This window comes from Lemur catta, chromosome 3, assembly GCF_020740605.2.
Source record: "Lemur catta isolate mLemCat1 chromosome 3, mLemCat1.pri, whole genome shotgun sequence".
NCBI lineage: Eukaryota > Metazoa > Chordata > Mammalia > Primates > Lemuridae > Lemur > Lemur catta.
This window is the reverse complement of record NC_059130.1, coordinates 92,358,105-92,378,779: the sequence shown is the minus strand read 5'-3', so window position 1 is coordinate 92,378,779 and position 20,675 is coordinate 92,358,105. Positions and strand designations below refer to the sequence as shown.

At 37.8% G+C, this 20,675-nt stretch overlaps 1 protein-coding gene and 1 pseudogene across 1 annotated transcript in view; one reads left to right on the top strand and one right to left on the bottom strand.

Moving 5' to 3' along the window:
* Positions 1-20,675, bottom strand: part of LOC123634187 (phosphatidylinositol 3-kinase regulatory subunit gamma) — a 99,117-nt gene that overhangs the window by 36,933 nt on the left and 41,509 nt on the right. Inside the window, exons 2-3 of the mRNA XM_045545518.1 lie at positions 12,936-13,044; positions 10,173-10,271 (exon numbers count right to left, since the gene is read on the bottom strand). Coding sequence (XP_045401474.1) covers positions 10,173-10,271; positions 12,936-13,044 — 208 coding nt within the window. The remainder of the gene's footprint in view (positions 1-10,172; positions 10,272-12,935; positions 13,045-20,675) is intronic.
* On the top strand, positions 1,226-1,700 carry LOC123634188 (annotated as a pseudogene).

Below are 20,675 nucleotides of genomic sequence, written 5' to 3'. Positions count from 1 at the left end.
AAAAAGAACATATGAAACTGTCATATAGGAAAGTGGGAGGGCAAATGGATTGTGGAAATGGAGAAGTTAAGCTGGGCGGTTTTAAAGGCCCACTTAAGGTTAGCAGTCATGAATTTAATGTGAGACCAGTCAGTGTGGTAGTGTCTTTTTCTCCACATTCAGCAGCCCAGGTATGGGCAAGGACTAAGTAGAGAAGTGAATTTAACAAGTGTTGGCATTTAGTTAAGTGATTATAATGGAGGGATCTCGAGAGGGGCAAGTTTGTTGAGGATATATTCACACAGGTAATTTTAATAATGGACCACAGACTCTAAGCAGAGAGGAGAGAAGGAATGAAGGAATTGAAGAACAGTGAACTTTTTTTTAATTCCTTCCAAGGCCCCTTCCCTCTCAGCTCACCACTCCATCAGGCACAGATCAGCTAACAGCCTCTTCCCCACACTCCCCCTGAATTTTTAACTATATATGTTTCTCCCTCACTGTAATATTGAATAGAAGAATCATGATGTTCCTCTTTATATCCCAGAACCTAGCCCAATGCCTGACAGACAGCAGATTCTTAAAAATTTGTTAAGTATCCAGACCTTCTACAATGAATACTATTTACCAATTTAATATTAATAAATAATGGTTATTGAACTGAAAAACCCCTACTTCCTCACCACTTACTCTCTATAGTCTGGTTTCACTCTCATTCCTCTCATTTGAGAGTCACCAATGACTCTGACCAAATTCAGATTCTGCCCCCTTGCTCTACATCCCAGGCCTTCCCTCTCTTCCGCCACCTTCCTTTTTAATATTTTATCCTTCCATGACTTTGATGACTACTCTTTTCTTTCAACCTCTCAAACTACTCTTCCTGTTTCCTTCTTGACTCTAAACACCATTATTCTCTTAAAAACTTATACCTTCAGCCTCTACTTTTCTTCCTTCTATATACTCTTTCCTTAAAATCCCATTTACTCTATGCATAAAAGTGACTTGATACTTTCTGGCCCTATACTCTCTCCTAAGCATTAAACCTAAATCTCTAGCTATATCCTAGATACATTTTTACCTTGCAGCTCTGGAGCAGCTAAAAATCAATATCTGGACATCAGTCAAGCATTTGTGTTGTCACCTAAGGGGTGGGACTTTCAGTGGCAGGGGTGCTGGGGAAACCGTTGTGGGCCAGAGCAGCATTCTTCCTTTCTAATCTGCCATCTACTGTGGAATTGCCATCAAGATGCAGATTTTCATAAAAACCCTTATGGGGAAGACCACCATTCTTGAGGTTGAACCGTCGGACACAATATAAAATGTTAAAAGCCAAGATCCCGCATAAGGAAGGAATTCCTCCTTATCAGCAAAGACTGATTTTTGCTGGCAAGTAACTGGAAGATGGATGTACTTTGTCAGACCACAACATTCAAAAGGAGTTCACTTTTCATCTTGTGTTGAGATGTCATTTGTGATGGTGCAAAGAAAAGGAAGAAGTCTTACATAACTCCCAAGAAGAATAAACGTAAGAGAAAGAAGGCTGAGCTGGCTGTCCTGAAATACTATAAGGTGGGGGTGAGAATGGCAAAACTAGTATTCTTTGTTGGGACTGTCCTTCAGATGACTGTGGTGCTGGAGTTTTTATGGCCAGTCACTTTGAAGGACATCATTGTGGCAAATGTTGTCTAACTAACTGCTTCAACAAACCAGAAGATAAGTAGTTGTGTATGAGTTAATAAAAGACATAAGCTAACAAAAAAAAATCAGTATCTACCCCTTCTGCACCAATAAAACAACTGTTCCTCACTTTCCTATTTCTACAAATGACACATTAATTCTAAGCCTAGCAGGCTCAAACCACAGTCACCCTCAACTCCCTCTCAACCTCACACCTCTTCTATTGCCAAATTCCTTTTGGTGTCAACTTCACATTGCCTTCTGGCTCCTTAACTCCTTTCCTAGAGCCACTATCCTAGGTAACTGTGTATTCAATCATTTGATTATGTCATTCCCCTATTTGAAACCCTTTATTAATTTTTATTTTTTTGAGACAGGGTCTCACTATGTTGGACTCAAACTCCTGGGCTCAAGCAATCCTCCCACTTCAGCCTCCCAAGTAGCTGGGACTACAGGCAAGTGCCACCATACCTGGCTAATTTTTTGGCACTTAGGAATAAAATTCAAATTCCTTACCATGGCTTATTAAGCTCACTACAATCTTGGTCCTTCCTAATTTTAACTTCATCTCCTATGACTCTCTGGTTCACACTGTAAGCCAGCCACAAAGGTCTTTGTATTTATTGGATCCACCAAATCTTTACCAAATCGATGTCTTTGCATTTTTTGTTCTCCCTCCCTGAAATACTTTTCTGGCTAGCTCTTTCTAACTCTTCAGTTCTCAGACAGAACTGAACTCTTCAGAGAGGCCCTCCTTCTAAAAACTACCTTAAATTCCCTTTCCTTGACGGGAGCAGTGGCTCACACCTGTAATCCTAGTGCTCTGGGAGGCTGAGGCAGGAGGATTGCTTGAGGCCAGGAGTTCAAGACCAGTCTGAGCAAGAGTGAGACTTGTCTCTACTAAAACTAGAAAAATTAGCCAGGCATGGTGGCATGCACCTGTAGTCCCCACTACTCGGAAGGCTGAGGCAGGAGGATTGTTGAGTCTCAGAGTTGGAGATTACAGTGAGCTGTGATGACATCACTGCACTCTAGTCCAGGCAACAAAATGAGACCCTGTTTCAAAAAAAAAAAAAAAATTTTTTTAACTCCCTTTCCTCATATTTTCTATCATATAACCCCGAGTATCCCTATATAAGCACTTCACGCACTATGAAGTTATCACATTTCTTTTTTATGTGTTTGTCTTCCTCTCCCCAATCTCACCCCCGCCACCAAAAATATAAACACTCTAGAGAGACCATGTCTGTCTTATTCATCATTCCTTTACCAAGAACAGTACCTGGAACATTGTGGGCACATAATAAATATTAAATGAAGAATAAATCCTATTCTGAATCACCATTACTTCTCAATTCATAATAGCCTTCTAATTCATTACTAGTATCTGTCTTCTTTAATCTACTAAAATATATCCTGATCACAACTTCCCTGCTGAAAAAAATGCAATGGTTCTCCCTGCCTACCTACAATATTAGATACAAACTCCAAATTTTAGAATTCAAGGGCTTTTCCACATGACCCCTTTCCAATGTTCCATCCCCTACCACTTCCTCCTCTTTACAAACTTAACCCTCTTGCCAAACAGGACTGCATCTCATAGAACATGGCTATACTTTCTTACCTCCACAGCTCTTCTCCTATTATTATCTATTCCTGCAACTCTGCTCCCAGTTTCTACATGTCCAAACCTACCCCCTTCTTCAAGATGCATTACAAATGCAATTTATTCCATGAAGGTCAGCTTTCTATATTCTCTTAACAGTATGTCTCCTTTACTCATTTCAGGACTCAAAGCATATTGTTTGAACCTCTCCTGCTATTTTAACTTTCATTCAAAGCATTTTCTTATTCTCTTTGCCCTCACTAGCCTGTATGTTCCTTGAGACAAAAGTTTTAACTCTCTGTTAGAATCTTTGCAGAATAACTAGCACTGAGCTATAAGTATTTATTAAATTGAATTAAGACCATCACTTTCTGCCTTGCAAAATCTATCAAGGACCAGTTCAACTGTCATTTCCTCTGAGAAACCTTCTCTGTCTTTCTCTCATTTAGCCTGTCCTTCATTCAAATATTTACTGAGCACCTACTATATGTCAGACCTTATGTTAGATACATGAAAAACTTTTTAACATTCTTGTCAATGTCTATCAAGTAACGAATGAATAAACAAAATGTAGTATATACATACAATAGAATATTATAAAGCCTTAAAGGGAATGAAATTCTGCAGCTTAATGTAGGATTAAAACCATTTTCCAGATACATAAGGAGTATACTCATCCACTTAGTAAGTATTTATTAGGCATCCATTATCTAATGCCTATCCATTATCAGGCACTTATCTAGACACTGGGGATACAGCAATAATTAAACAAAGTCTCCAACCTCAGGGAACTTAAATTCTAATGGGATGATACAGACTAGGTGGGAGGGGAGAAGAAAAGACAGCGAGCTGCCCACACAGAGAATTAAACTAGAGTAATTTATATCCTTGGATGTCATACTGAGTGGTTAAGGAAGACCTAAAGAGAGATCTGAATAACAAAAAGGAACCAGCCAAAGATCAGAAAGAAGAACACTCCAGTAGATGGAATAGCTATTGCAAAGGCCCCAAAGTAGGAAGAAGTTTCACATGTATAAGGTAGAGAAAGGCCAGTGGGGTTGAATGTAGAAGGGAGCGGGGGAGGAGAGGAAGGGGGAGAGGGGAAGATAGAAGAGAAGAGATATAAGAAGTAAATAGAAGCCAGTGAATTTTAGACCAGTTTACTTCCTACCCTCTGACACGCAAATGTCTTACCAATACGTCCAGACCTAGTGGGTGTGCTACTTCATACTCATTAGGTTCAATCAGTATAATGTCACCAATGCAATGGACCAGTGTGATACCTTGTGGGAGGGAAAGGCGATTAAGATTCCTGAGAACTAAACTGTGACAGGGCTGGAGAGTGGATATATCCAAGTTAGGACAGTGAAGGTGTATTGCTGGCCTTGCCAGTGGCAAGCAAACTGCTTCTGATGAACAGATATAGAGAAAAGCTGCATACCAGGTACCAGGACATTTACTCAGGCAATGAAACCACATCTGGTATAGCAGCTGCAATTGGAGTCACCACTTGGTTAAGCTTAAGATAATCCACTGTCATTCTCCAGGAACCATCTGTCTTCTGCACAGGCCAAATAGGAGAGTTGAATGGGAATTGTGGTGGGAATTACCACCTCTGCATCTTTCAAGTCCTTGATAGTGGCATTAATCTCTGCAGTCCCTCCAGGAACGTGATATTGTTTTTGATTTACTACTTTCCTAGATAGAGGCAGCTCTAATGGCTTCCATTTGGCTTTTCCCATCATAATATCTTTACTCCACAGGTTAGGGGACCAATGCAGGGATTCTACCAGCTGCTGTGTATGTCTATTCCAATTATGTATTCTAGAACTTGGAGAATAACAACAGGATGAATTTGGGGAACCACTGTGAGTCAGACATATGCTAAAACTCCACTGATCTCACCTGACCTCCATAAGCTCCTACTCTGACTAGAGTGCCACAGCGGCATTTTGGGTCTCCTGGAATCAATATTAGTTCAGATCCAGTATTCAGCAGTCCCCAAAAGGTGACTAGTTCTTTTTCCCAAACACACAGTTACTCTGGTAAAAGGATATATAAGACCCTTTGGGGAAGGATGGGAGAAAGATTAATAGTATAAATTTTCAGTAGTATATTGGGGTTCTTCCAGGAGAGGACCTGGCCTCCCCTTCGTTCAAGGGGTTCTAGGTCTGTAAACTGGCTCAAATCTCAGAATTGATTCAAGGGCCATGGTTCTCTGCTTTTATGATTCAAGTTAGACTTTTGATCACTTGACCTGAAAGTTTTCTGCTTATACAGATTAAGGAAGAATTTAGCAGGCTTCCTGTAGATTTAATTCTAGGAACACTATGATTAACTAGTCAATGCCATAGGTCTGCGTGAGTCAGACTATTCTGATTGTTGCTTTGCCTCTGCTGTATATTATAGTAACTATGCCCACCTTGCCTTTGTCCGTTGAGTGCTTCCACTTGGCCCCTGCCACCCTAGGATCCAATTATTCCCACTGCATTTAAATTTTTCAGTCGAGTGGTCTGGCCTATAGAGAGGAGCAATCACTGAATTCTTCAAGGATGCTGGGGCTCCCCTCACAAATCTGTTTCTCAAAGTACTGCTGAAAGTAGGGATATGTTCTGGACCCTCCCCCCTCAGTGTGGGGAGTAGCTTTTAAGTGACAAATCCACTCTAGCATTCCAGTCTCCCAAAGCTTTTGAATCCCTTCCTCTACATTAACCCAGGGGAGACGAAGCATCTCCAACTCACTCATAGTGGGCCATTTTTTGATCAATGTTTCAGCCAACAAACCAAACAAACAGTTAGTGCCTTTCCTAAGTCCCTGAACTGTACATTAAATGCAGAATCTCTGCTTGGGCCAGTATTAATAAATTTGGCCTGATCCAATTTTATCTTCCTTCCACCATTATCCCGCATTCTACATATCTATTCATATACATGTTCCCCCAATTTCTGCTTGTATAAATTAGAAAATCCAAGCAACTCTTTTGGCACTTAGCATACCTTCTCATGGGTCACACTTTGTACCTCACCTTTAGGGGCCTGCTGGGACTTGAGTTTAGTTATAGGCCTAGAAGCAAAGAGGGATGGTGGGGATGGGTCTGGAAGAGAATCAGCATTGTCTTGCTTAGCAACTGCCTCAGGGGAGGCCATTATGGTTTTCTCAGAGTTAATCCCCTCATACAGAGGTAGAAAGGCCACAGTGGGTAGGGATGCCCCACCAGGGAGGGTGGATGCCCTTTCTGCTGTCAAAAAAGATTCATCAGAATGTAGGAGCTCAATGTCCCCAGCCTCCATCAGGGTTTTCTCACAATCCTGATCCCAACCTACAGGATCCCATTCTTTCCTAACCAATGCCCTCACCTTAACAGTAGACACCTTGCAAGGCTGAGAGTTCAACTTTGATTGTCATTCAATTAATCACATGATGAGGGCTTGTGTTTGATTTTTGGCAGTTTCAGCGCTGTGGCTACAGGCGAAAAGATTCTAACTCAGGGCACACTTAGAAGCTCCTATGCTATTTATGCAGAGCCAGATCTGGAAATCAAATGCCTGAACTCATTCTTTTCTTTCGTTACTTTGTCCAGTGACATTAGGAGCAACCAATGCCTTTATAGCCCTTAGTTTTCTATAAATGTTCGAAAGTATCATATACAGAGTTACCAAGTTCCTTACCTCCTATAAAGTGGTAAATTAGGAGTATCAAATGCAGATATATTGCACATCTCTACATAAACAGTTCCGGCCATGGTCTATTAGTACTCTCTACTATTAGAAGTAGAATCCTTAGCATTTTTAGGTTTAAGCAGGCTAGAGAGCCAATTCCAGAAACCCCAAAATTAATTAAGGAAACTTATCCATAAAATTCTGTTCCTCTAGAACCACTCCTGGTACCAAAATCTGTATTAGTCAGGGTTCTCCAGAGAGACAGAACCAATAGGAGATATATATATACACACACATATATATGAAATACAAGGGAATTAGCTCACGTAATTATAGAGGCTGAGAAGTCCCATGACAGGCCATCTGCAAGCTAGGATGCCAGTAGCATGATTCAGTCCAAGTCCTAAAGCATTAGAACCAGGGAAGCTGATGGTGTAACTCTCAGTCTAAGATTGAAGACCTGAGAACTGAGGGGCAGGAGGAGGGTGCTGGGATAACTCCTGGAGTCCAAAGGCTGGAGTCCTGATGTCCAAGGGCAGAAGACTATGTCCTAGCTCCAAGACAGAGAGAAGAAATCCTTTCCTCCTCCTTTTTGTTCAAACCAGGCCATCAGCAAATTGTATGGTGCCCACACACACTGAAGCAGGGATATTCCTTACTCAGTCCACTGACTCAAATGTTAATCTTCTCTGGAAACACCCCCACAAATACACTCAAAAATAATGCTTTACCAGTTCTCTAGGTATTCCTTAGTCCAGCCAAGCTGACACCTAAACTTAACCATCACATATATTATTTTTTTTACTTTATTTTTTTAGAGACAGGGTTTTACTCTGTCACTCAGGCTGGAGAGCAGTGGCACAATCAGAGCTCACTACAGGCTCAAACTCCTGGGCTCAAGCAATCCTCCTGCCTCAGTCTCCCAAGTAGCTAGGACTATAGGGGCATGCCACCATATCTGGCTAATTGTTTTTTTAATTTTTTGTTGAGATAGTGTCTTACTACATTGCCCAGGCTAGTCTCAACCTCCTGGCCTTCAAGCAATCCTCCCACCTTGGGCTCCCAAAGCACTGGAATTACAGACATGAACCACTGCACTTGGCCCAACCATCACATATATTAATGCCATAGGACAGGACAAGTTCACCTTAGGAGAACAAATACAGAGAAGAAAAGGAGGTCCCAATCTGAGTCCTGGAACACTTAACATTTAGATTTTAAGCAAAGGAGTAGCCTAGAGTTAGGAGGAAAATCAGCAGAGTATGATGTCATAACAGCCAAGATAATAAACTGTTTCTAGGAAGAAGTGTCTAATGACTGATGCTGCTAAGAGGTCAGGTAAAGTAAGAACAGAGAAGTAGCCACTGGTTTAGTATTCCCTGTAGAGTGGTAGAGATAGAAGCCTGAATGGAGTGGGGGAAAAAATATGTTCAATGAACCACTGCAGAACACTGATTATTCCTCAGCACAATTCAAGTGCTAAGGCATTAACTTCTTAATGTCTTTATCAGAAACTAATATAGTGCCTCCAAATTTCTAGCATAAAATATGGCATTATTTTTCCTAAACACACTAGGCTGGAAAGGCAGCAAAGAGCTAGATAAATCTGTACTTGAACCCTTCCTTTGCCACTGTCTAGCTATGTGACCTTCATGTTAAGCCTCAGTTGCCTCACCTATAAAATAAGAACAGCAATAATCCCCTCATAAAGTTGTGAGGAATAAATGATATATTGCATATAAAGTGCTTAGTACAAAAAAAGTTAGCAGTTATTGTTGCTGTTATCGTTTTCTTTAAATAGTCACTTTAAAAAAATCATAAGACTTTATTGTAATTGGGGTATTTTAATCATTAAAATCAAGTGGGCAAAGGACATGAATACAAATTTTTCAAAAGAAGATATAAGAATGGCTAACAAATATATGAAAAAATGCTCAACATCTCTAATCATCAGGGAAATGCAAATCAAAACCACAATGAGATATCACTTAACTCCAGTGAGAATGCCCTTTATCAAAAAGTCCCAAAACAATTCACGTTGGCGTGGATGTGGAGAGACAGGAACACTCATACACTGCTGGTGGGACTGCAAACTAGTGCAACCCCTGTGGAAAGCAATATGGAGATACCTTAAACAGACTGAAGTAGATCTACCATTCGATCCAGCAATCCCATTATTGGGCATCTACCCAAAAGAACAAAAGTCATTCTATAAAAAAGACACCTGTACCTCAATGTTTATAGCAGCACAATTCACAATTGAAAAGATGTGGAAACCACCCAAATGCCCATCAATTCATGAGTGGATTAGTAAAATGTGGTATATGTATACCATGGACTATTACTCAGCTATAAGAAATAACGGTGATATAGAATCCCTTTTGTTCTCCTGGAGAGAGTTGGAACCCATTCTATTAAGTGAAGTATCCCAAGAATGGAAAAATAAGCACCACATGTACTCACCAGAAAATTGGTTTCCCTGATCATCACCTAAGTGCACATTTGGGAATAACACCAATTGGGTATTGGACAGAGGTGGGGGGTGGGGAGACAGGATGGGTGTATACCTACATGATGAGTGTGATGTGCACTGTCTGGGGAACGGACTCACTTGAAGCTCTGACTCGGGGGGGATGGAGAGTGGATTGGACAATATATATAACCTGAACTTTTGTACCCCCATAATAAGCTGAAATAAATAATATTAAAAAAATCAAATGTGGAAATTTTTAATGTAGTTTTTCTTAACCTTTTTAAAATATGTCCCATCTTCATAAATATAAAAAGTCATACATCCACCACTTAAGAGATTCTAATATGCCCACATGGAAGGCATAATACAGGCTTCATCTTCTATGTATCCTTATTAGCCAAAATTACGTTGAGTTCTACTTTCTGCATTAAGGAAAAAATAGGGTTATTGGAAGGATAGATACATTAATAACTTTAGGCTGTGACCATGACTTCTATTTCATTCATAATGTCAATTATGTACTTCTTACTCCCTTTCACTTTGGGATTTTAGACTTTTTATTTCATTGCTACATTAAAAAAAGTTGCCATTTTTATATAAGATGTTTAAATATTTAATGTATAGAATAATTAGCTGAAATAAAATTATGTATATAAAATAAATAAAAATATGAAAATTTGTGTATATAAAGATTTACATAAAATACAGAAATATCTGTATACCCAGAACCAAAATAATGCTGGGAGAGCACCAGCCAAAAGACTGAAAAGTACTTACCGCAAAGTCAAAGTATAATCTCCCTGCATTTTTGTTGATGCATCTCGAACCAAGAAGGTACCATCGGGCATGTCCCGTAACTTGTCATTCACCTCCTCCCTGAAGAACAGAATTATAGGAAAAATGAAAAAATGTAAGCATTGGTTGTCTTTGCATATTATTATTAAGGATACTTGGGAGGTGGGTATGTCTGGTTATAGGATCATGAAGGCCTTCAGAGGTTGTTTAGTTCTCCCTAGATACGCTCTGTTTTGATTTTTGTTGTTATGCAATCTAAGGAAGGGCTATTTGGTTTTTAAACTCTTCCAGATTTCAGTTGTGTATAGCGGATAGTGTTTCCATTAAGTCTTTATGGCTTCCTTAGGCAGGTCTGAACTTGTAGAGTTTCAGGAAAACACAGCAGCTGTTTAGAAAGGTTATATGTAAGCAACAGTGGCAGCTGAATGGGAGTGTGGGTGGTAGTAGGGGAGGAGGGGAATTTACTAAGTTTATAACTTTCAATATGATATTCTCTAATTTGAATTTATACTGATAAATTCCTTCTTTTATTTTAATCAGCCGACATCATGCTTTGATGATAAATTCCTTCTGCAGAGTTGTTTCAGGGCTTTAAGGAAAACTAGAACACTCAATGAAAATGGCAGGGCATAAAAGACCCTTGAATTACATACAGTAGAATCATATGATCTTAAAATATAAATTTAAGGAGCATTTAAATGTAATAGACCCTTTTATTGTACAATATTAAAATAAAAATGTTCTGATCAATTTTAATATAAAATATATTAAGTCCTGTTCAAAAAATTAAGCACAGAATTACCATATGACCCAACAATTCCACTTCTGGGTATATACGCAAAAGAATTGAAAGCAGGGACTCAAACAGATATTTGTACACCAGTGTTCAAAGCAGTGTTATTCACAATAGCCAAAAGCAGGAAACAATCCAAATGGCCATCAAATTCAAATGTCCAGATGAATGGATAAATAAAAATATAGTATATACATATAATGGGATATTATTCAGCCTTAAAAAGAATGAAATTCTGACACATGCTACACATGAATGAACCTTGAAAATGTGTGAAATAAGTGAAATAAACCAGTCATAAAAGGACAAATATTATATGATTCCACTTATGTGAGGCACCTAAGAGTAGCTGAATTCATAAAGACAGGAAATAGAATGGTGGTTGCCAGGGGCTAAGGGAGGGGAGAACAGGAAGTTATTATTTAATGGGTACAGAGTTTCAGTTGGGGAAGATGAAAAAGTTCTAGAGATAGATGGTGGTGATGGTTACACAACAATGTGAATACATTTAATACCACTGGACTGAACACTTAAAAATAGTTAAAATGGTAAGGGTAAAAAAAAATGAAGTATGTACAACTTTGGTAGAGAGAGAGAAAAGAAAGGGAAGGACAAGTGTAGTGAGGAATACAGCATCAACCTGGAACCTGATTTCACAGAAATGGAAAGGGCTTCTGGAAAAAAAATTTAAAAAGGCCAGACACAGTGGCTCATGTCTGTAATCCCAGCACTTTGGGAGGGCAAGGCGGGAGAATTGCTTGAGGCCAGGAGTTCAAGGCCAGCCTGAGCAACACAGCAAGGTCCTGTCTCTACAAAAAATTAAAAAATCAGCCAGGTGTGGTAGCCCGCGCCCATAGTCCCAACTACTCAGGAGAATGCTTTAAGCCCAGGAGTTAGAGGTTACAGTGAGCTCCGATCAGTGCTACTGCACTCCAGCTGGGTGACAGAGTGAGACCCTGTCTCTAAAAAAGAAAAAAGAAAATACATTTGAGACCCATTAAAACAAAGTTTAATGAGAAGAATAGATAAATAAAAACAAGAAAATATAATATTCAAATTTTAAAAATATATATATATTTTTCCTTCTCTAGCTTCAAAATTATCCAAAACCACATTTTAATCAAAAAGTGAATCTGGGCCGGATGAGGTGGCTCATGCCTGTAATCCTAGTACTCTGGGAGGCCAAGGCAGGCGGATTGTTTGAGCTCAGGAGTTTGAGACCAGCCTAAGCAAGAGCGAGACCCCGTCTCTACTAAAAATAGAAAGAAATTAGCTGGACAACTAAAAATATATATAGAAAAAATTAGCCGGGCCTGGTGGTGCATGCCTGTAGTCCCAGCTACCTGGGAGGCTGAGGCAGGAGGACTGCTTATGCCCAGGAGTTTGAGGTTGCTGTGAGCTAGGCTGACGCCCTGGCACTCTAGCCTGGGCAACAGAGTGAGACTCCGTCTCAAAAAAAAAAAAAAAAAAAGTGAATCTGTCCTAGAATTCTGTTTCTCAAAGTGAGGTATGTAGAGTCTGCACCAAAATCACCTGCAGAGGTTGTTAGATGCAGATTCCTGGGCTCCATCTTAATTGATTTTTGTACATGCAAAGATTTTAGAACCATTGCCTTAGAGAAAGGTATGAAAATCTAAGCTGAAAGTAATTAATCTGAAAGTATTTTTATTAAAACACATGTAACTATCCTAAATGTGTAAGTTTCATTTATTCAGAAATCCATATTCATTATAATATTAAAAGTAATAATCATGCTCATAATTTAAAGATTTTCTTGTCACTTTTTCAATGGAAGAAAAGCATTAAAGACTTTTGAAATGTTCCCACACACAATTTTTAAAATGGTAATCTTCAAAATGACAACTAGTGGGGTGTTAAAATGTTTTAGTTTACTAATTCTCAAAAATTATTTTTTTAAAAACTGTATTCAATTGTAGTAGCATTTTAGTTACCTTGAAATATCTCCCCAGTACCATTCTGCATCCTGAAGAGAAATAGAACTGTCCTTCATTCCATTTGTAACTGCTGACGTCATTGGCTTAGGTGGCTTTGGTGGAAGAGCTAGAAGAGAAATGAATGTCATTCTATAGATGTAAATTATTATTTGTTTTCTAATTTCCTCAGTCAGAAGCAGCTCATTAACCAATGTACATTAAGATTCTAATAATTATCAATCAAATTAAGTGTTATTTTATGTTAAATGTTAGCCAAAGAAGGAATCCTTTTGGACTGCCTGAAAAGTGGAAATTTCAAGCTGTTTGGGTTTTTTCCCTTCCTATAAAATACTGACTTTTAATTGAGTAAAACTTCATTGTCTCTCAAAAGACAATGTGAAGCCCCTTCCCAAACAACTCAGTCCAAAAGCCACTAAGTGACCAATGTACAACATGAGGACTATAGTTAATAATACTATATTGGTAATTTGCCAAGAGAGTAGATTTAGTTACTCTTATTATACATACACACACAAAAAAGGTAACTATATGGGATGATGGGTATGTTAACTGCTTAACTATAGTAGAATGAACTCTCTGGTATTAGACTGAAATTATAGCTACTGATATAAATTTCAATATATAAATATAAAAATAAATATGAATGTAAATGTCTTACATAGAAGGAATATATATATTCCCTAACTCTGTCCCCTATGGGGTCCTGGGAGCAGCAATACCCCAATATGTACAACTAACACTCATATGTTGGTTTCTAATACCATTCTCCACTAAAAGGAGCCAGAGCTCTTTGGAGAAATAGCTGATTCCAGGGACAGAGTACAGCAAGTACCAAATGAGTCTGGAACATCATGTTGTGCCAAAAAGGGAAGGAAATGCTCAAAGAATGAGAGGCCATGTCAAAAGAACAAAGAAATGAGTTTGAAGGGGCTCCCACAGACCATTCTGGAACAAATGGAGCATCGATACAAATAATAATAATAACTTATTAATCAAAGTAGGAATATATGTGTCCATGTAGGCATAAGTAAATAAATGAAAAAACTGAAAGATTAATGAGCAAGATTTGTATAATCTCAAAATTCCTTCCAAAAATGCTAACCACAAAAGGAAAAAAATTTTTAATAGTGAAAAGCCTAGCAAACACCACTTTAATTAAGCAATAAAGGTTAATATCACAAGTAATGATGAGGCCAGCACGATGGCTCACGCTTGTAATCCTAGCACTCTGGGAGGCCGAGGCGGGAAGATCACTTAAGCTCAGAAGTTGGAGACCAGCCTGAGCAAGAGCGAGATCCTGTCTCTACTAAAAATAGAAAAAATTAGCCAGGCATGGTGGTATGCACCTGTAGTCTCAGCTACTTGGGAGGCTGAGGCAGGTGCATCGCTTGAGCCCAGGAGTTTGAGTTTGCTGTGAGCGAGGCTGAAACCATGGCACTCTAGCCCAGGAAACAGAGTGAGACTCTGTCTCAAAAAAGAAAAAAACAAACAAACAAGTAATTGTGAAATCATGGGCCCCAAAATAATCACTGAGAAGGATACAACATCACTTCTATATTTCTGCCAAATATGCATAAATTGAATTTAATCATGAGAAAACATCAGAAAACCATGATCATGGAACATTCTACAAAATAACTGGCCTGTAATCTTCAAAAATGTACAGGTTTTGAAAGTCAAAGAAAAGAAGACTGAGGAAATTTTTCAGACTAGAGACTAAAAAATCATGACAAATAAATGCAACGTATGATTCTGGACTGGATCCTTTTGCTATAAATGAGGGCAAAACTTGAATGTGATCTGAGGATGATATGGTAGTAGTACAGGAATGTTAATTTTCTGATTTTGATGGCTGTAATGTAGTTGTGTAGGAAAATATGCCTGTTTTTGATAAATACACATAAACATGGTCATCATGGGGCATCATGTTGACAACTTACTCTCAAATGGTTCAAAAAAATCAAGTTTTTCAAAATGTACTTGTAACTTTTGAGATTATTTTAATCTTTTTTTTTGATTTAACAAAAAATTTGCAGGCAATCTTGGAGGAAAAGACGAACAATGTGAAAATGTTCCTCAAAACAGAAAGTCCCTTACAGTCAACTGATTTTCAACAAGGGTGTCAAAATAATTCAATAGGGGAAAGAAAGTCTTTTTAACGAATGGTGCTGGAACAAATGGATATCCACATGCAAAAACAATGAAGTTGGATCCCTACCTCAGATCAAAGTTAGCTAAAAATGGATCAAAGACCTAAATATAAGAGTCAAAACTATAAAACTCTTAGAATAAAACATAGGCTTAAATCTTTGTGACCTTGGATTAGGTAATGGTTTCTTAAATATGACATTGAAAGCAACAAGCAAGAAAAAAACATAAATTGAACTGCATCAACATTAGACTTTTTTGTGCTTCAAAGGACACCATCAAGAAAGTAAAAAGATAACCCATAGAATGGGAGAAGATTTTTTTAAATAGATCGGATAAAATACATCTTTGTAAAATTTTGTCAATAGATCTGTAAACATATTTTTTGTATATATCATAAGAAACTTATACCTAGTATACCTAAAGAACTCTTATAATTCAATAATAAAAGACAAATGAAAATGGGCCAATTAAAAATGGGCAAAGGCTCTGAATAGATATTTCTCCAAAAGAAGATAAACAAATGGCTGCTAAGCACATAAAAAGATGTTGAACATCATCAGCCATCAGACAAATTCAAATCAAACCCACAATGAATTACCACTTTACACTCACTAGGATGACCATAATCAAAAAGACAGATAATAACAAGTGTTAGTGAGGATATAGAGAAATTGCAACTCTCATACACTGCTGGTGGGAATGTAAAATGATGCAGCTGCTTAGAAAATAGTCTGACAATTCCTCAAAAGGTTAAATGGTCACCCAGCAATTTTACTCTTACATATATATGCAAGAGAAAGGAAACATATGTCCACATAAAAACTTGTACATGATGTTCATAGTAGCATTATTTATAATAGTCCCAAACATGAAAACAACCCAAATATCTAACAACAGACATATAGATAAATCAAATGTGGTATATATTCATGCAACATAATATTATCTGGCAATGAAGTACTAATATATGATATAATATGGATGAATCTGAAAACATTATGCTAAGTAGAAATAGTCAGTCATGAAAGATCACATATTCTATGATTCTATTGTCCAGAATAGACAAATCTATATGGATAGAAAGTAGATCAAGGGTTTCCTAGGGCTGGGGGGTTAAGAGGAAGTAGGGATAGGGAGGCCAGGCAGAGTGGTTCACACCTACAATCCCAGCACTTTGGGAGGCTGAGGCGGGAGGATCACTTGAAGCCAGGAGTTTGAGACCAGCCTGGGAAACATAGCAAGAGCCTGTCTCTACAAAAGAATTTAAAAAAAAAATTAGCTGAGCATGGTAGCATATGCCTGTTAGTCCTAGCTACTCAGCAGGCTGAGGCAAGAGGATCCCTTGAGCCCAGGAGTTCAAGGTTACAGTGAGCTATGATCGTGACACTGCACTTTAGCCTGGGCAACAGAATGAGACCTTGCGTCTAAGAAATAAAAAATAAAGAGGATTGAAATTGCTCCAAAATTGTGGTAATGGTTGCACAACTCTACGAATATACTAAAAACCACCGAATTATACAATGTGAGTAAATTGTATGGTAAGTGAATTCTGTATCTCAAACAATTTAAAAATTTAAGAAATTTAAAAAACCCAGAAATACCAGACTTCTGAAATTACTATACAGGAAGAAATTGCTATAATTCATACTTTTTTTCAATTGGCTAAATATCTTGTTTGAAAAGGATTTGAGGCCTGGCACATTGGCTCGTGCCTGCAATCCTAGCACTTTGGAAGGTCAAGGTGGGAAGATCACTAGAGACCAGCCTGGGCAACACAGTGAAACCCCATCTCTATAAAAAATTAAAAAATTAGCTGTGCATGGTGGTACACGCCTACAGTCCCAGCTACTCAGGAGGCTCAGGCAGGAGGTTCGCTTGAGTCCAGAAGTTTGAGGCTGCACTGAACTATGATCATGCCTGAGCAAGACCCTGTCTCTAAAAAAAAAAAAGAAAAAGAAAAGGAAATGATTTTATAAGACTTATAAAAGTAGCTACAGTTGGAACTATAACTTTGCAAAATTTAAATTCTTCTACTTACCCATGTAACTTAAGGATTAACAGTTCATTTTTTTAAAAGGCAATAAATATTTATTCTAAATAGTAAAGAGAAAGAAAAACAGAAAAAGAAAAGAGGAGGAAGAGAAACCTTTATGTGTGTTATTACATTTTCTAAGGATTAACAGTTTAAACTTGGGCTATATGAAGCACTGTGCCATAGCTATGAAAGGTACAAAGACGAGGTATTCCCAGTACTCAAACGAACAAAGCTAGAGGGAACAATACATAGAAACACCTAACCATAATACTCAATAGAATGAGGTAAATACTATATAATAAGGTAAAAGTAAAGTGTAATGGAAACCCAGAAAAAGGAGCAATGGATCCCCGATAGAGAAACTTTAAGTTCAAACATTAAATTTCTCCAATCTAGTTCTTAGTGACTGCCAGGACTAGCAGGGCCCAAATAAGAACCAATCTGCTTCCTTGCATCAGCAGGTGGGTTACACCTTAATCACCAAAAAGATTCACGTAGACTTCTTGTTGTCTATATCCCTTCACTAAAGAAACTCTATATTGAGTTGAGTTGACCAGGTTGCATGGAGAAGCTGCTATTTATAGATAATGATAGTTTTCTGATAGCTCTACCTCCAACAAACATATAATGACCATTTCGTATCTATTACAAAGTGCTGCCCACAGCCTCCTCCTTGTATCTTGCTTTTCTCATCTCCAGAAATAAAAGAAAAATGAAATTATTACAAAGCAGCTCCTACATGAAGTTGCTAAAAGAACACAATCATAAATGAACTATAAGATCTGACCTGAATGCAATACTGGCCTATTTTTACATTCTTCTCTATCATTACTCCATACATACATCAAAGAAATATTTATTGAGTACCTAATATGTTCTAGAAGCTGTCAATATAGCAGTGAAATAGACAGGCATAGTCTCTATAGGTATGGACTTTACAATCCAAAAGGATAAATTTTCAAGATAATTCATTGTTCCTAAAATCATAAGTACACAAAAAATTTAGTCCAACTAAACTAACCTGAATCTTCAATCTAAATGTCTTGCTTTCTCTGATAGTTGCTCCTCATCCCCTGTGTGGATTGTAGAAAATACTAGACAAAAGTGAATAAAAATTTATCTTCTAATAACCTAATTGCATGGAGATAAGCAGATTTGTATCTGCATGTCTCCTCCAGTTTATGATATTATATACAAAGGTAAAAAAATTGCAAATCACATAGATTTTAAATAGGTCAAGATGACCATATTGAGGGAAAAGCTAATTAGGGTACATTAGTCATCCTTTCAATCCCTTGACAAAGTAGTTCTTGCGTTGGGTGAGCAACGCAGTGCTAAGTGATAAGTTAAATGTACCTGAGCAAATACCTTCCTAAATGAGTATCCATAAAATACAGAGCACTTTTACTTCTATTTAGTAGACAATGAAAAATACTTCTATTTCCGTTTTTAGAAATTAAATTACAAGTTTTTAAATATTTAAAATATTTTTTCCCTATCTTGGAGTAACAGCTGGCATTATATTTAAAATATTTAAATATTTTAAATTCAGTTTTAATTAATATGTAGATATATGAATATACACACATATATATGTACATGTGTCTGTGTGTACATATACATATATCCATAAAAATATCTGGAAGAATAGTGGATAAAACAGGGATGGAGGAACAGCAGAAGAAAACACTGTATGTATGTTTTCTTTATATGTTTTAACAACAAAAACAAAAAATTACCCATAACCCACTATTTTTATTGTATTGTATCTTCTGATTTTTTTCAAAAAACTTTCAAAAAGTTCACTTTGATATTTTTTAATTAAAGAAAATATCCAGGGGCTGCAGCACTGTACAAATTTATTTCTTTGGTCATAATCTATAAATAATCTACAAATAGCAGATTAAAGTATTGTATCAACATTAAATGTACTGAAGTTGATGACTGTAGTGTAATGTAATTATGTAAGGAATAGTCCTACTTTTCGGAAATACACATTGAAGTATTTAGGGATTAAGGGCTAGGATGAATATAACTTACTCTCAAGTAGTTAATAAAAATGCAATATTATTTTATATAAACAGAGAGAACACAAATGATAAAGCAAACAAAGTAAAATGTTCATTTTATTTGGTAAATAACATAAGGGTGGTTCTCTGTATTTTTATTTTTGCAAATTTTCTTTAAGTTTGAAATTAATTCCAAAAAAAGTTTAAATATTTTTTAAAAAATTAAAAATCAGATTTATGTACTTATTAAAACCAAGGAGGTATGGCAGATCTTAGCGTTCATATTCTATGCTGCGATTTGATATTATGAAGAATGATTTTAAATCAAAAATGGAAGGAAAAAAAGCTAATAGTATTTGAATGTATGTCTCTAGTTTGCACCGGGGGCACATCTAGTTAAATAAGCAAAGTCAAAACTTTTTTTTTTCCTTAGATATAAGGTCTCATTCTGGCATCCATGCTGGAGTGCAGTGGTACAATCATAGCTCACTGAAACTTCGAACTCCTGGACTGAAGAAATCTTCCGGCCTCAGCCTCCCAGGTAGCTAGGATCATAGGTGCACAACACGATGCCTTCCTAATTTTTTTTTTGTAGAGATGGGCAGGTCTTGCTATATTGCCCAGGTTGGTTTTGGATTCCTGGCCTCAAGTGATCCTCCTGCCTTGGCCTCCCAAAGTGCTGGAGTTACAAGCGTGAGCCACCAAGTCCAGCAATGACATATCTCAATTAAAAAAAAACAGGAGGCTGAGGAAGGGGGATCATTTAAGCCCAGGAGTTCGAGTCCAGCCTGAGTAACATAGTGAGACCCCTTGTCTCTAAAAATTTGAAAACAAAAAATCTTACAAAAGAGAGAGAAAATAGAGGGTGCCATGGAACACAAAATAAGGGCACTGAGGCCCGGTGTGGTGGCTCATGCTTGTAATCCTAGCATTCTGGGAGGCCAAGGCAGGAGGATCACTTGAGGTCAGGAATTAGAGACCAGCCGCAACAAGAGCAAGACCCCGTCTCTACTAGAAATAGAAAGAAATCAGCCAGACAACTAAAAATAGAAAAAATTAGCCAGGCGTAGTGGCACATGCCTGTAGTCCTAGCTCCTTGGGAGGCTGAGACAGAAGGATTGCTTGAGCCCAGCAGTTTGAGGTTGCTGTGAGCTAGGCTGACACCACGGCACTCTAGCCAGGGTAACAGAATGAGAACCTGTCTTTAAATAAATAAATAAAGGCACTGAATCTAGAGAGAGATAGTCAAGGAAGCCAAGACTAAAGGAACATGTGTGTGCCTGTGTGTAAAGTCCAAGAGAAAATTAAAAGAAGTAAAAGAAATGGTACTTGGGGAATAGTGGAAGTGCCTTCTAGCCACCTACTGTCTCCTGTGTTCTCACCCCAATATTGCCCTGAGCTGCCTTCCCACTACCAACCCATCCTCTCACTGTTCATCATTCTATTATGTCCTCCAGAGCCTTTTCCCTGATCATTCCCCTGTACTCTAATTAAACAATTGTATAGCTTCGATATCCTCCTGGAAAGTGTTTTTTCCCTACT